This window comes from Nannobrachium achirus (assembly GCF_963921795.1).
Source record: "Nannobrachium achirus genome assembly, chromosome: 24".
Classification (NCBI taxonomy): Eukaryota; Metazoa; Chordata; class Actinopteri; order Myctophiformes; family Myctophidae; genus Nannobrachium; species Nannobrachium achirus.
In genome coordinates this window covers 41,667,691-41,684,552 of record NC_137831.1, presented here as the reverse complement: position 1 = coordinate 41,684,552, position 16,862 = coordinate 41,667,691, and the positions used below count along the sequence as shown (strand labels likewise).

General features: G+C 43.2%; 1 protein-coding gene across 1 annotated transcript in view; it reads right to left on the bottom strand.

Moving 5' to 3' along the window:
* Window positions 1–4,011: 4,011 nt before the first annotated feature.
* The window catches only part of LOC308280309 (striated muscle preferentially expressed protein kinase-like), a gene marked incomplete at both ends in the record, with an annotated part of 163,613 nt that continues 150,762 nt past the window's right edge, over window positions 4,012–16,862 (bottom strand). The window contains 7 exons of the mRNA XM_080720571.1: window positions 4,012–4,252; window positions 6,027–6,176; window positions 6,391–6,466; window positions 9,289–9,512; window positions 12,307–12,404; window positions 13,427–13,568; window positions 16,011–16,458. Coding sequence (XP_080576697.1) covers window positions 4,012–4,252; window positions 6,027–6,176; window positions 6,391–6,466; window positions 9,289–9,512; window positions 12,307–12,404; window positions 13,427–13,568; window positions 16,011–16,458 — 1,379 coding nt within the window. The remainder of the gene's footprint in view (window positions 4,253–6,026; window positions 6,177–6,390; window positions 6,467–9,288; window positions 9,513–12,306; window positions 12,405–13,426; window positions 13,569–16,010; window positions 16,459–16,862) is intronic.

The following is a 16,862-nucleotide window of genomic DNA, read 5'->3' as shown; positions in this document are numbered from 1 at the left end:
TTCAACATGGAGTTTCCACTCTCCCCTCTAAAGTTTCAGGAGGTAGCTCCACATCCCATGGCCCGGGGGGATGGCCGCGCCGTGATTGGCTACTTTAGTTCACAGTTTCCCCAGTATCTTTATGGGTCCAGAGGCGTCAATTGGGTATGGCAAGCTATAACCTCGCCTACCAGTCTTTCTGGCAAGCTATGGCAGGGGGGGGGAATAATAAAATGTACTTTTCATCATGCCTGTTGCATGGCAACATGACAGGTGTCTTGTACGAGGGCGCGCGTGCAAGACACGAGTCATGTTGCCATACCTTAGCTTCTTCTGAACTAACCTCGCCTACCAGGCTTTCTCCCGGGAGAGATACTTCTGAACTGACGTGACTATAATGGGTCCCTTAATTTTTGGTTTCTTAACTTTTTTTAGTTTTTTTAATAGTAATAATTATTATTTCATTTTTTTCCACAAACGCTTAAGAAGTAGTTAAAATACTGGACGTCTAATCTCTCTTTTGGAGCTAAAAGTTTGGGAACAACCACTGACTTAAGTTAACCGGCAACCGTTGTTGACGTGAGGAGAAAACATTATCATATTACATATATATTTGTTTTAATTAATATACTGCAATCTTCTAGCGGTGCGAGGATATGTCTTATATTATATTATATAATACAAACTAAAAATGACTTTGTATATGCTAATACGCCACCATTCACTAAAGGCAGCGGTTGCCTTGAGAACCAACTAGCCAATCAAAGTGCGAGCGAATGGCGCTTCGGGCTATGGGATATACGCTCTACCATTTTCAAGATACAAACATGGGACTGTGTGTGGGACGTTTCAAGGCCTCCCATTTCACTTAAAGGCAGAACAGAGAACACAGCATTACAATGGCCTAGTAGCAGTTAGAACAAAGTTCCTTAAGAAGGCTTTATCTACACATCATAGCTTTTATCTTATTGTATATTGACAGTGTATTATTGTTTCATACAGTAGGCTTAGCCATACAATGGCATACATCATAACTCTTGTAGAGTGCTTAGAGAGAAAACGTCTTCAAAATAAAAGCACTCTACAAGAGTTGTGATTTATGGCTACATGATTATGTCATGTGTGTAGGCCTGTGTGCACTGACATCAAAGGGGGATTGAGCAAGCCTCTACCCTTTTATCTGTCCGTAAAAAGTGCCCTCTCCAGTCCAGACCATGAATGCAGTTTTTTGCTGTGGTTAAAAAATGCAAATTATGCACTCTTTCCATGTCATACTTGAAGGCAGCATTCAAGAGAATTGCCTTGTCCAAACTCTCCTGAACTTGAATGCCTCTTATGTTGAAAGGATTGCCCTGAGCTGTGTTACTGTATAAATCCATGCCGAGTGCATCTCTCCACTCCGACATGTCTCCTTTCCGACATGTCTCCATTCCGACACTAACCCTATCTCTAACCCTAACCCTAAACCTTATGCCCATGGGAGTGTCGCCACTCCGACAATAAGAAGTCAATTTCGGAGTGGCGACATGTCGGAATGGAGAGAGCCTCCCATCCATGCCATTATACCACATCTCCAGTATTCACTTGCTTACGCTTAGTTCAGCACCGAAAATAGCCACAACCTCCAAGCTGACCTTGGAGGTCTGCTATTTCCTATATTTTCACCAAAAGGCCCTATTAGAAATTTCAGCCCCTGCCTCTCTAACATTCTCTGCACGTCCCTGTGTGTGTGTGAGAGAGAGAGAAAGTATGGATTAGATGCATGTCTATGAGATAGAGCTACTTGTCATGAATGTACTGAATTTGTTTTATTAATTAATACAGTGCATTATGATTGTCACACATCATTAAGGTTCATTTTCTCATATACAACTTTAAGAGTAACAACGGGTTCCCCTGAAACTGACTTCTGTGGGAAGCGTCACTCGAGTGTCATAAAAAAACAGAAACAACGAATTTCCAATTGTATCAAGTTTATTACATTCTATATCATAAAAACATTTTAAACTTTATTTCCCCACATATAAACACCGCAAATTGTTACATTTACAAATCCTCAACCGTTCAAATTCATACAAAATTCAACAGAGCAATTCACAAGACATTCTATTCTTACAAGAACTGTGCATGTACTATGTATGCAAGTATGTTAGTGTATAATGCATGTGTATGTATCTGTACATGTATGTATGCATGTATGTATTTAAGAATCTACATGTATGTCAGTATGATGTCCAAATAGCTCAATATAATGAAACCTTTGCTTCGTTTAAACCAATTAACAGATATATTGTGAACTGGTACGGCAACACATATACAAGATAAATCATTGTGGATATTTATCCATTTGAGGCACTGATCGGGTGATCACGCTTGGAGCAACTTGACCAACCAATGGATAATACTGAGAAACCACAGTAATTTAACAGTGTGTGTGACTTTTCCTAGTAAACCTCTATCTACATTATTGACTGTTTCTCGTACGGCCCTATTGACAGTTAACTTCAGTTATTAACCACAGAACGATATTTTTAACCACAACTGTAATTGCTAGGTTACTCTATATGAAGTTTCATCTTTATTGCGTGAATCATATGAACACCGACCACGAAAACAGTCCCCATGTTCACCTTGTTCTGATGACATGATAACGCATTTGGAAAATGGATCAAAAATGCTGGCACGCACACTCATGCAAATAAATTAACATGGAAAAAAAGAGTAAACAATTTTGAAAAACTGAATATTTTTGTTTTGTTTTGGCGGTTTTAAAACGTGTAAGTAAATGCAAAATAAATTAGCAGCTTAAATCATGGTACCTTCACGAGAGTAGTTTAATACCAATTTTGGAGATATGAACAAGACTGTGCACAAAAAAAAAAAGGATTGATATACATGTTTTTAGGCTGATCGTGCAAAGTGGGGAGCAATGTTCATTTTAAAACCAACTATCAATATGCAATTTCAGAATTCACAATGCGACAGAATTCTGTGAATTAAAAGACACAAAAAAATCGTGCAGCCAATCAAAAAAAGACAAAATTCTTTAATCCTGGTGACATTCTCGCTTCCATACCCACTTCAAATGAGAGTCTACTTGGTTCCCCCCTGGGTATGTTTTTCATTTAACCGTGGAATCCTACTAGAGCTGAAATGATCCTGCCACAATCTCCCATATGAGAGGGTCCTTTAGGTAATGAATCCATAGGGTTGTACTGTCTATAACTCTATGACTGAACCACATGTCCATCTGCGGTGCCATTCCCTCCGGGAGCTTTCGTAGACATTTCGCCACGCTGCAGTGGGATTTCAGAACGGTTTCTGGACAGGAGCTGCAAGAAGATGTCACTTGGTTTTGCTGATCCAGGGGTGTCGCACCAAAGTCTGGGCCCTGGGTACAAGCAAGCATTCACTGCGGGGCCCCCTTGAATGTTCTTCATAGGGGGAGGGGGTTTAACCCATTTAGACTGGGAGCGCATTATTACGCGTTATTTTGTGCTTTAACTATTGAAAAATAGAAGATCTACAAGCTCACAGCGCGGCACCGAGTTGGTGCCGCGCTGCGAGCTTGTAGATCTGCTATTTTTGAAAAATCGTGAAATGTTTTGAAAAACCCATGTTTCTATGTCAGTGGTGCTCAAACGTTTTCACGTGAAGGACCCCCAAAATGATATGTATTTGGCCACGGACCGCCATCTCAAAATTATTAGTTCCAGGGACCTCCCCGGAAGCAACATTTGAGTTACAAACGTTCGCTTATAAAATACACATATTCAAAGATTTGCACCACATTTTCACGACTTTTCAAAAATAGCAGATCTACAAGCTCGCAGCGTGGCACTCGGTGCCACGCTGCGAGCTTGTATATCTGCTATTTTTCAATAGCTAAAGTATAAAATAATTAAGGCCCCTCCACCTCCTTGAGCCTTGCAGTTCCCCGTCACCCCCCTTGTAAACCCCCTGGTACATCTGCAACAATAACCGCAGTGGTTCTGCCTTCTACGTATGGTTCTAACTGACACCGACGACACTTCATTTAGGGTCGGGGCAGTGCGAGGGCGAGGTGTCAGAGGTCTGGGTTTGGGGCGAGCTCTGGTAGGTCCGCAGGAGGACCTTGTGTTTGGTGGCGCCGTCGGTGCGGCGGCTGTGCTGCTCCACCAGGAACTCTTTGAGGCGGCTGGTGGTGAAGGTGAGGGTCTGCCTCCTCAGCTTCATCAGGTAGGAGTCCTGGAGCCAAGCGTGGGTGAAGCAGTCCTTCGTGGTCGGACGAGCCCTGGACACACAAGTAAACGTGGAGTTGACAGAATGGCAGACTGAGCATTAGCCCTATTCACGGCCCGCCCACTCAGCATCCCCCTGGTGCTGAAGTCACGTTTTGAAGGGGAAAACCCTACTATAAGCCTATAGAGTTAACACAGAAATCGCAAATTGAATGCAATTTCCGAATAGTAAAGTATAAAATACGGCTAGCATGATCAAGAACACAAGATAGTAAAAGGCACAAAGCATTATAATTTACTTTACCGTTCGAAATAAGGATTTGTTGGCTTTAAGTCCAGCAATTTCTGTTATAGTTTTCCCTTCTAAACTGACGTCAGCACCAGGAAGTTGCTGAGAAATTTGCTGAGTGGGCGGGCCGTGACTAGGGCTAATTGGCAACAACATTGCCTAAACTTCAGCTGAACAAATCTTAACTTAAAGCTATACTGTGTAAGTTGCTCAACTAGTGGTCAGTAGTGTTATAGCAAACCGCGGTCGCGTCTGCTTTTTTCGGCCGTTTTTTGGCCGTTTTTCGCCGCGGACCGGGCCTTCAGACCACCGCGTCCGCCTCGCCTCGCCGAAACCTATCCATAGAGGTCTTTCGTGTCCCTCTACGAGCCTCGTTTGGGGAGATACATGCTAGACTCCTAGCCCATTGTAAACACTGCAGTGTATTTCCTGAAGAGCTCGGCAGTGTATGATCTGGGCTTTGATTGGCCGGTAGGGAGACACGTGTACAGAATGATGCATATGACGTAATTTTGCCGGAAAAAACAGCCCCGGTCACGGCCACCAGGGCTCAGTAGAACACATATAAAGAAAAGGCTTTGGGAGCTGAAATGAACAGAGTGGGTGTTCTAAAACTTTAGAGATTTAATAATTAGGACAATTTTAAGATGTTTTATTAAAAAAGTTACATAGTATAGCTTTAAATTATGCAACCGTCAGGTCACATGTATACACGCAGCCTCATGGTGGCGCTCGAACAGGGGCATGTGAGAAATTAGGGGCGGAGGTTGTGGTTTGACAGCCAAGGAGTGTGTGTGCAAAGTTTGGCATGGATAAGGGCAACGGTGCCGGAGATAAGAGTAGGGCCAAAAGTGTGACGTGACGTGACGGACAGACTGACTGACTGAGGGCCTGACTGACTGACTGACAGACTCTTAAGCCATTTGCACACAGGACAGTTGCGTCTTTTTCGTTTGCTGCATGAATAAAACGCATTGGATTTGGTGTGCAATGCTGTGCGGAATCGGCGCTGTGGATCCCAAAAGGAGTCATAAAAGGAGTGATGAGTTTTTTACCGCATGCGACAAGACGCACAAATTGAACTGGGCTCGATCGAGAAAAAAAACGCACGGCCGCAGCCACTCTAATTCGGATCCGGTGTGCATGAGGTCGTAGAGAATCATTGTTTTCTTTTAAAAAAATGAAATTGGCCGTTTTATCCGTGCAGATAAACGCGCCTGTGTGCAAAGGGCTTTACTCCGGACTCTAATTCGGGGTAACACCTCATCGGCACCGCACGCGACTCACGCGAGCTAGCGACGCGATGTCCTGCGAAATACTGTCCGCGTATGGAGCATCGGCCATTGTGTTGCGACGTAGCCTGAACCAATCAAATAAATTAATAATAATATAAAGTGTTTGGGGGGGGGGGGGGGGGCGGGACATGGCCATTTACCTCTATGGACGTCGCCGCGAAACCTCGCTCAACTAGAGGCTCAAAATAGACAATCAAAATAGAGCCCTGAGAGTTTATCCCTAAAAACGAAATGATCACTTACCAAGGGTAGCTACTCAACATCTTCTTGAGAAAGGCAGAGGCACTTTGGGACACATTCGGGTACAGTTTGGTCGGCTCAAACTTCGCCATGTGGATTTTGGCTTCCGTCTGCTGCGGGTCCCTTTCTTGAAAAGGCAGTCTACCACTAAGCCTAGTCATCAAAACAACACAGCAAATCAGAGTTTTATCACAAGTTTGGATCCTTCCAAATAAAATATAGAATCAAATAAAATAAGTCTTTTTAAACACATGATGCATTCTCTGATATCTCGAGTGCATTTCTTTTAACAATATAAATGAGGTATCCCCAGCTTATTTCAAGAGCCCAGCCCATTGCAATCTGGGACGGCTTCTACAGTACTCACATAATAAAGGCGACAACTCCCAAGGTCCAAACATCTGCAGGGGGTCCCACCAGGTCACCTTTCAGCATCTCAGGAGCTGGATCAAATAAGTAGGAGCCGAGATTAAATAAACGCCGCAACCAATAAAGTACCGTTGTTTCCTGTTGAGATTGGCACATTTCACCCAGGTTTTTTCATCTCACTCAAGTCACTTTGTCTGCTGACCTTACTCAGCAACGAAATGAACATAAAATAAACACAAATAAAAATAAAACAATTCACGGGAGGCAAGCAGTGATCACCCCATGATGTGCACTGCAATGTAGTTTCAAATGCACTACACTGCGGGCGCTTTTTGAGAGTGAAAAAATAAGAAGACGCGTGTGACATGTGTGATCTGGACAGCTTGCCTCAGGAAATGTGCCAATCTCAACAGGGAACAACGTTCTGTTCTGTTCCAAATAATCCATTCAGTTCGCTTCGATTCTATTGTGTCCTAATAGACCCTATTCACGGCCCGCCCACACGCGCACTCAGCAAATTTCTCAGCAACTTCCTAGTGCTGACGTCAGCTTTGAAGGGTAAATTAACACAGAAATTGCTGGACTTAAAGCCAACGAATCATTATTTCGAACGGTAAAGTAAATTATAACACTTTGTGCCTTTTACTATTTTGTGTTCTTGATCATGCTATCCGTATTTTATACGTTACTATTCGGAAATTGCATTAAATTTGCGATTTCTGTGTTAACTCTATATGGGCTTTTAGTAGGGTTTTCCCCTTCAACGGTGACGTCAGCACCAGGAAGTTGCGTAACGTGAATTCGGTCAATCATTAATGAAACTATTCTATTCTCTGCGATCAAACCAGTTGCATACTGTAGGTAGGTAGAGAATATCTGCCTATTATTATTCAAGGTTTCTGGAAGAATAACTAAACGCAATATAAATCAAAGAAACACATCGTTATCAAAATAATATTTCTTTACACCTATACAATATTTAAGTTTGGAGATGTGGCAAATGGGATATATATCAAATATATTTCTTTGTAAATCGGATTTATTGATTGGTATTTGGTCTATAACAGGGGTAGGCAACCTTAGGCACAGGTTCCAACATTGGCACAGGGGAGGGTGATCATTGGCACACTGGCAGAAGTTTGAGAAAGAGGATCTACGTATATTTTAAAATCAAATATTGTTTTAAACGTGGTCAATTAAATTAAGTCCTGCACATAATCTACATTCATTAAAATTCAGAACTTTGACTGGGGAGGGAGGGATATAGGTGGGTTATTGCTCTGAGACTGATGATTGTTATAACAATGTCCTGACAATCAAGATATGTCCTAATTTTGATGGGGTGTCGTTACATTTTATGTTGACATGGCCCTCTGACTATCTAGAGAATAAAAACATGGCACTTCAAAAAGGTTGCTGACGCCTGCACTATAATAAGAATCACCTCTTTCACGGTTCAAGGTTCAACCTAACCATCATTATACAACAGGTAGTCGGGCTCAATGGAAAACAGGCTCTCCAACCGTGCATATAACGAGCACTACTGCACTGTCTCTCATCAAGTAAAGAAATCAGCCTCGTTTGTCACGAAAGACGGCAAGCGCTCCTCTCTCCGCACACTATGCTAGGCGGCTAGGCTAGCGTTTTTCATGTGACGTTCAGGGACATAGTAGCTAAATGTGGCATTAAAAAATCACAAATTCCTATCGAATATATTAATTACAATGAAATGAAGTTGACGTGTTTTTTTTAAGGGCAACAGTTGTATAATCGCAATATTACACTCGAGGGTCTGCATTATGGCACTCCAGCCCTGCCTACGGAACTCGCCTGTCGGCTCGTTCCTGCGGCAAGGCTGTCGTGCAGGATAACCGTGTTAATGCACACCCTCTCGTGTAATATTGCTTAATTCAAGTCCTGTGCCATCATCGGTTGCCTGCTCTACTGTAATCAAATCTGATGAAGCTATTATTAAGCTATGAAGCTTACTATTACTTTGTAACATATCTCTGTTTCTTGAATTGTTATTATTATGGAATGTATCAAGTCTATTTCCGATTACATTTTGTTTTTAGTTTTTCAATTTTTTTATTTTTTTCTCTTTTTTCTTCTTTCTTTTCTTTTTCTTTTTTCTTTTCTTTCTCTTTTTTTTTGGGAAAAAAATAATAATAATCTGAACACTCTTATAACTAATCAATGTCTTAATTCATGAACATGTAGGATAGGCATTCACAAGCTTTCAGCTTCAGCCTATTCCTTTTGATCACCTGTAACAATGATTATATGAATGTATGACCTGTATGAAAATATGATGATCAAATAAACTAATCTAAACTAAAAAAATCAAACCTCGTTCGAAGTGGAGCTGTGAATTTGAGCAGTTCCAGATCTATGCTTTTGATTCTATGTGTTTTAGATCTATGAATTCTAAGTGTTCTATATATAAATTCTATGTGTTCTAGATCTATAAATTATGTGTGTGTGTGTGTGTGTGTGTGTGTGTGTGTGTGTGTGTGTGTGTGTGTGTGTGTGTGTGTGTGTGTGTGTGTGTGTGTGTGTGTGTGTGTGTGTGTGTGTGTGTGTGTGTGTGTGTGTGTGAACTGTAAACTGTTCCTATGAGTGAGTGGTGAGTGTGCCTGGCCTGCACAAAACAGCGCCCCTCCTTTAACTAGTGTGTTGTGTGTGGCCACTCAAGGTATTGCCAGACTACGGACACGGCCAGCCAGCCAGCCACCCAGCCAGCCACCCACCCACCCACATACCCACGGACATACCTGTCTATTGGGAGCTTGTGTTCCACAGCTCCAAAAAAAAGCCCAGACTTATTGTAAAACCAGACTGCTGTGTGGTCACAGGGGAAAAGTGAATAACTTTTGTGACTTCATTGCATCCTCACCCATGTACTCCAGCGTTCCCGACGAGGACTCGTACGGCTTGAGGCTGAGAGGGTTGAAGGTCTGAGCGCTCCCAAAGTCCACTATCTTGATGACGTTGAGGTTGGTCACCATGACGTTGTCCGGCCGGAGGTCCAGGTGCAGGACGCGTCGGTTGTGGAGATACTCCAGGCCCTGGAGGATCTGGACCAGGTAGCCCACCACGTCGTCCTCCGAGTAACGGAACCTGACGCGGGGGGAAAACGTCAATTTACAAGATAAAGCACTCTGTTGCGCCAAGCACCTTGTTCTTGTTGTGTTAAGTTTGCCCTGTACTGTTCTGTTCTTGTTATTGTTAGTCTTGTTTTGTTTCTTGTTTTATGTCCTGAGGACAACGGATGAAATTTAGCTTTAAGCTAACTCCGGCTGGTTTACACTAAGATTTTTGTATGTTGTATTATGCAATATGTCAATATCACTGTGTCCATGAACTGGTACTGTCCTGTCCAAATAAACACATAAAGTAAAGTAAAGTAACAATCGCACAGGCAGGGGTGTCGCGCCAAATTCTGGGCCCTGTGGGTACAAGGATTCACTGCGGGGCCCCTCATGTGTTTTAACTCGGTGCCGCGTTGTGAGCTTGTATATCTGCTATTTTTTGAAAAGTGTAATGTAAATTTGTCTTTTCATGTGAAGGAACCCCACAATGAAAGGCGTTTCGCCACAGAACCCCATCTCAAAGTATTTGGTTCCAGGGACCCCCCCCCCCAGAAGCAAAATTTGAGTTGCAAATGTTCGCTTAAAAATACATACTCAAAGATTTGCACACATTTTCAAGACTTTTCACGACTTTTCACAATAGCAGATCTACAAGCTCACAGCGCGACACTCGTTGCCGCGCTGTGAGCTTGTATATCTGCTATTTTTCAATAGCTAAGTATAAAATAGCAAAGTATAAAATAGTTAAGGCCCCTCCACCTTGGGCCCTAGTAACTCAGTCCCACTTTTCCCCCCCTTGTGACGCCCCTGCGCACAGGTACAGGTACAGTACTGGGGAAAGAGCGGGTCGAGTCACATACTCCGGTCGACCAAGTATTAGTTTAATAAGTATATAGGGTTCAAATTAATTAAGCTGTAATGGTAGAAGTCCAATGACCTAATATTTGCTGATAAAAGATATTCTTGGTGTGCAGGTGGCTGGATTTAAAGACATGGGACCTCAGCCCAAAACTGGCCACCATTCCCAATTCTCATACCATTTCCATTAACCCATATTAAGACATTGATGTTGACTAATGAATATGAGTTATGTCGAGTTAAGCTATGCTGAGCAAAAACCTGTCCACTTTGTGTGAGGATGAGGATGCGTATTTAAGTATAGAGGTTGGCTAGCCAGCGACCTCATTCGAATAATGGAACCATATAGGTGGTGAATTTATCATTTCTAGATAGAGTTGTCTTTCTTAAATATATATTCCCATAATTCAGCAGCGATAGGATTTAAAGACAGTAGCTGCTTACTGTGCTATCTGGCTACCATCTCCGTACCATTTCCATTAATCCACATTGCAGTAAGAGTATTTAGCAATTTCCTGATGTGAAATAACTAGTTAATGATGACTCCTGTTTTAAAAGGGCCCCACCATGAATTTCACATTTTTCATTTCTTTCTTGTTTTTTGGTCTTCCCAGTGTCTCTTCAACCCCCCCAAAAAACATTCATTAACTCTAAGCCTTGCCTTTGATTTCAGTGATTTTCTGAACGGTTTTCTTTTGAAATCGGACCCTTTGCGCCAAAATAAATGATTTTTATCCGAAAGTCTAACCTTCCCTAGTCACCACTCGTCCATCGATAGCGCATGGCTCGTCTGACATGAAGCAGAAGTGACGTCAGGTCCATTCCTTCCAGAGGCCTCCTAGCAGCCACCCATTTACTGTTTATACACGAGTGCTAGTACAGCAGGAGTGCTGCGGGCTATGCGAGCGAAACGTTCATATCTACTCTTGAGTCATCCGTCGATTATTTGAGCCGACATTTATGTGAACGGATCGCGCACGCGAAACGCACGGGGATAAGATGCGTCGGCCGAAACCCCCACTCTATTGCCAATGCAGATTGAAGAATTTCATTGGGAACTGTGGTGAGTATACAACGGGGATCGCGGTATAGTAATGGGGGATGAAGACCACGTGATATAGTGCTGGATGTCTGGTAAAATGAATGCGGTTCAGATCATAATATAATAATAGAAATTTCACGGCTAATCTACAACAAGCCATTCTATTTCGGCTAGCAAAGTGTTTATTATAAGATTATAATTTGTTTATGGAATTACTTAGATGTGTTTGTTTGAATATGTATGGAATTCGTTTTTTTCCCCCTCGTATTTCTAAAAATAAAAAGATATATTTCAAAAGATTTACCATCTTTTGAAATATATATTTTATTTTTTGTAGTAAAAGAAAATGGGATTTTTACTTGGAATGGAATTGGTCCGTGACCCACAGACCACGGGAACCAGTCTATTAGTAATGTTAGCTCCAGGCATAGACACATACAAAACATAAAAAGTACAACACTATGGCACCACCTCTTTAAAGAGGCGGTGCCATAGTTTTGTACTTTTTCTGGTTTTCATGTGTCTAGGAGGTTGACAGTACTTCATTAGACCCCCTGGTGTGGTTGTTATGAGCAATTATGTATTCCCTTTGTATTTGGGTTTTCTTCCTGGAGGCTGACACCTTGTGGGTCAAAAGTGCCGATCCAAAAACACAGATAAAATGACATCATATAATCATCCCCTCCACTTTTACCATTCACCCAACAGTGTGGGAGTGGCTAACTTCAGCTGGGTCACCACCCACAATGATAACCAGGCATACCTAATGAACGGGTGGGTGTGGCCACATAAAAACACAAGTTTAACTCTTTCTGTACACTTTTTTGGAAAGAAATCTTCCTCCTACTATAATCATAATACCTGATAACCATGTTTTGGGGGGGGAAAACTGCATCTTTAACGTGACTGAGTTCCATCCTACCTGTCTACGAGGCTGTAGAGGAGCTCTTTGCCGGTGCAGTATTCAGCCACCAGCACCAGGTAGCGAGGCGTGACGTAGGCCTCGTGCAGAGCCATCACCTGAAGCAGGGACGTGCAGAGAATGTTAGAGAGGCAGGGTATGAAATTTCTAAAAGCGCCTTTTGGCAGACCTCCAAGCTGCGACGCGTTGTGAGCTTGGAGGTCTGCTATTTTCGGTGCGTGATACCACACTGAACTAAGCATTATCAAGTCAATACTGGAGATAAGGCGTACGGCATGGATTTCTACATAGAGAGGGCAACATAAGATGCTGCATTCAAATTCATATGAACAAGACAATTCTCTTGAATACCGCCTTGAGATATGGCATGGAAAGAAGGCATTTGCATTTCTTTCACCATTTCAAAAACTGCATTCAAGGTCTGGAGAGGGCTTTTTTTTAGGTAGGTAAAAGCCAAGGGCAGGGGCTCAAGCCCCCTTTGATGTTTATGTGTGCACGTGCCTGACCTGAAGTGGTGGAAAAAGTACTCATGCTCATTTAAGCATCAATACTGTCAATGTAGAGGGACTCTGTTACAAGTAGAGGTACGGAATTCAAAATGTACTTGCGTAAAAGTACAGAAGTATCGGCATCAAAATGTACTCTAAGTACCAAAGGTAGAAAGTACTCATTGTGCACAATGTCCCGTTTCACAAACGGGACATACAAAAGTGTAAATTGTATAAAAAATGGTTTGAAGCTCACAATGCGTCGACGCATTGTGAGCTTGTAGATCGGCTATCTACTCAACTACTGTAGTAACTAAAGTTCTGAAATAAACGTGGTGGAGTAAAAAGTACTATATAAAAAGTACAATATTTGGATCCGAGATGTAGTAGAATGAGTTAATGCATGTTTTGTAATAATAATCAAATCTACTCAACTACTGTAGTAACTAAAGTTCTCAAATAAACGTGGTGGAGTAAAAAGTACAATATTTGGATCCAAAATGTAGTAGAATGAGTAGAATTGAAAGTATTGCAAATTGGAAATACTCAAGTAAAGTACAAATACCTCAAAATGTCACTTAAATACAGTACTTGAGTAAATGTCACTTAGTTACTTTACAACCACTGATCACCTTGTCGTTGTGAAGACTCTTGAGGATCTCGTACTCCTTCAGTATCGCTGCCTTGCTCTGCTGGTCGTAAGGGACGATCTTCGCCATGTACACTTTGCCCGTCGCGTTTTCCCGGCAGTCGCGGATGACGCCAAACCGACCCCTGAAGATAGACAGTGAAGCTCTGTTAAACTTCAGCCGAATAGATTTTTGTTTTGGGCCACTGTTAGAGCTTTTGAGCAAATGTGTGATGAGTCACCACGCCACCAGCACAGAGGGGTAAATGTAATTGATGGAGGTGCCAATAATCAATTTAAGGGGCAGGTGCTTCCTCTCTGCAAAGCTGGTGCACTGAATATATATACGGTATATACAGTATATATATATATATATGAGAGAGAGAGAGAGAGAGAGAGAGAGAGAGAGAGAGAGAGAGAGAGAGAGAGAGAGAGAGAGAGAGAGAGAGAGAGAAAAAGAGAGAGAGAGAGAGAGAGAGAGAGAGAGAGAGAGAGAGAGAGAGAGAGAGAGAGATGTCTGGCCAAAACCTCTTAAAACTCACTTACTGCCAATTAAAAATGCCCTCGAGTGGCATTAGTGCCAGCCCTCTCCATAGACTTCCATGTAATTTGTAGTGCACAGATCATGCACACCCATGCACAGATCATGCACCATGTTTGTGCAGGCTGTTCACAGCTTTCAAACAAAAAAAAAAGATTGGAATTCCGTTCAGGCATTCTTGAGATAATAGCCATTATGTTTTCCTAAAATGTAAACAAAGATGGCTGCCATGTTTGATAGATGGGGTTGCTATGGGGGTTAAACATGCAATTTCGCGATTTCTATCATGCCTACTACATTTTTTGGGGTCCAAAAAAAAAAACTTTGAAAAAAAATTTTTTTTGTTTTTTTTCTAAGTAAAAGTCGCCCAAAGTCGCTTGGCAGGGAAGCCCATAGTGAGAAAGTTGCTCTAAAAGTCGCCTGGCACTGTATGAGTTAACTCCATTTTTGAGGTTTTAGATTTTTTGGCATAAATCAGGGCTATTGAACACCCTTTACATCTGAGTGTTGGTTAAAATAATATTGAACCAATGGAAAGTAGTAAAAAGTGCTTGGGACAAAACCTCCTAACTCCACACTTTCTGCCAAACCAGCTAACTCCACCCGATTGGCTCTCTCTTTTTATCACCCTTTATGTCTTTGTGTTGGTTAAAATAATATTGAACCAATGAAAAGTATTAAAAAGCCCTTCGGTCAAAACCTCCTAACTCCACTTGAGCTCATTTTCCCGAAAATGAACATTTTGGAGCAGTGGCGTAAATATGGAGGTGCAGCTGGTACAGCCGCACCAGGGCCCACACACACAGGGGCCCATGAAGGAAGAGGAAAAAAAAAAGAAAAAAAAAATCTGTCTGCGCGACCACACTTGGTAATACGGTAATGACGTTCGGCGGTGGAATGCATCTGCGCGGCCGCAACAAGTATTACGGTAATGGGTTTAGGTGCTGAGTAGCTGCCTAGGCTAGGCCCTAGCTGGTGGAGTGCCGAGTGAATGATAATTTGTCCAATCATCCTTTGAGACCTGTCAGCTGTGTGTCAATCAGTCAGGATGGGTCGTGTCTATTTAATGTGCAGCACTGAAAGGCTTGCATTGTAGACCTAGTGTTCTATTTATTTGGTCATGTCAGAGCCCTGGTAATGTTTATAGGCCTATTTAAAAAAAAAGGTGCGCACCAAGCAACATATCCAGGTCCTCCCCTGAAGCCCCAAAGACACCCGAAAATGACTTAATAAAGGAAACCCGTTTTAGTTGACTTTATACCCAAAAATACCCATTTTGGCCGACCTTATAACCGGAAATACACAATTTTTCACGGCGCCGCTATGCGGCGCCAAATGTCTCCTAGCTTTGTGCTCCCCCTAGTGGGGACAGAGTTAGGCGCCAGTGCTTACTGCAATGATATTGTTTATGTCCTTTGTACATTCTTGTACTTCTGCTTATGTGGACATAAATAAACATTTCAAATGTCACTTGCGCTTGTGTATATAGGGGTGGGTGGGGTGGGTTGGGGGGCCCACAACAAATATCTGCACCAGGGCCTATCACAATGTTGTTACGCCACTGTTTTGGAGTTAGGAGGTTTCGGCCCGACAGCAGAGATATTCTACATCTGCACGCGTGAAATAATGAATGTAAACGTATCCATACATAGAAAACCCACAGAGAGTAGAAGGAACGCTAAAGTCCCTATCATAGTCCAAGGTGAAGAGCTATCCACCGCAAATCTCAGGTGGAAAGCTTTCCACCTCAACTCAGAAAATAAGTGAAGGCCATCATAGTCAGTCACGGTGAAGTCCTATCACTGTGACTGACTGGTCTAGATCGACCAATCAGTGAACGGGGTGAAGAGCCTATCTGTCTGAAAGTAAAAACAGAGAGATGTGTCGGGACTCGCGGTGGAAAGCTCTTCACCGCGAGGAATGTCATAACGTTGTAGTTTTATGACTCAAAAAGACTACACCGCGGTGGATAGCTCTTCACCAACTCTGATAGGGGCTTAAGAATTCCTATAGCAGAGATGACATTTTCCTGTTTGGCTAGTCTCACCTCGCTCTCTCGTCCAGGAAGGTGTAGGGCTTCTGGGGCACCCCTTGTCGGAGAGCATTGGAAGGTGTGGTGGCGCGTCCCGAGGGGGTCCCTCTGGAGGGGGTCCCCCTGGAGGGGGTCCCTCTGGTGGGGGTGCTCATGCCCTCGGCGAGGGGGCTGAGGCTGGACATCTGGAGCACGTGGGGGGAGAAGGTGGGAGCCGACACCTGCTGCGTGGGCGCCACGCGAGCGGTGGCGGCCATGGGGGCAGCGTACGAAGAAGGCACCGCGGACGCCGCCGGGGTGGGTTTGGTGGGCGAGGACGGCGGGGTGGCGAGAAGCGCGGGAGGAGGCTGCGACAGAGGCGGGCTCTGGGTCATGGGCGACACCACGTTGATGTTGGGTTTCTGGGGCTTCGGGAGGACCAAGGGAGGAGGCGGCTTGACCGACGGAGGGGAGGGGAGGCCGACTAGAATGGAAAAACATTTTAGTTAACAGATAACAGATAACAAATAAAAATGAAAACGACACTTTAACACCTTCTAAGCCGCGGCAGAACCCCCTGAACCCCGGTACTGCCGTGCAATCAGCGTTTTATTTATAAACATATTTTAAAAAACAAACACACCAAATGATAAACAACGCGCGCGGGTCGTTCAGTGCAAGCCAGCAGGACGTGCACACACTACGTGTTTGGGCGGCCACTTACTTAGAAGCTGCTGCTGGCTGTATTTCTGCCGTTCATTTGCATGGAGCGAGATGGGGTAATCCGCGAGAAAAAACAGCGTTCGAAAGTACATTACGTCCTCGTCGCACGCACATCGATCTAATTCCATGTATTCCACTCATTCCGAAGCCTTGATTTCGCCTGTC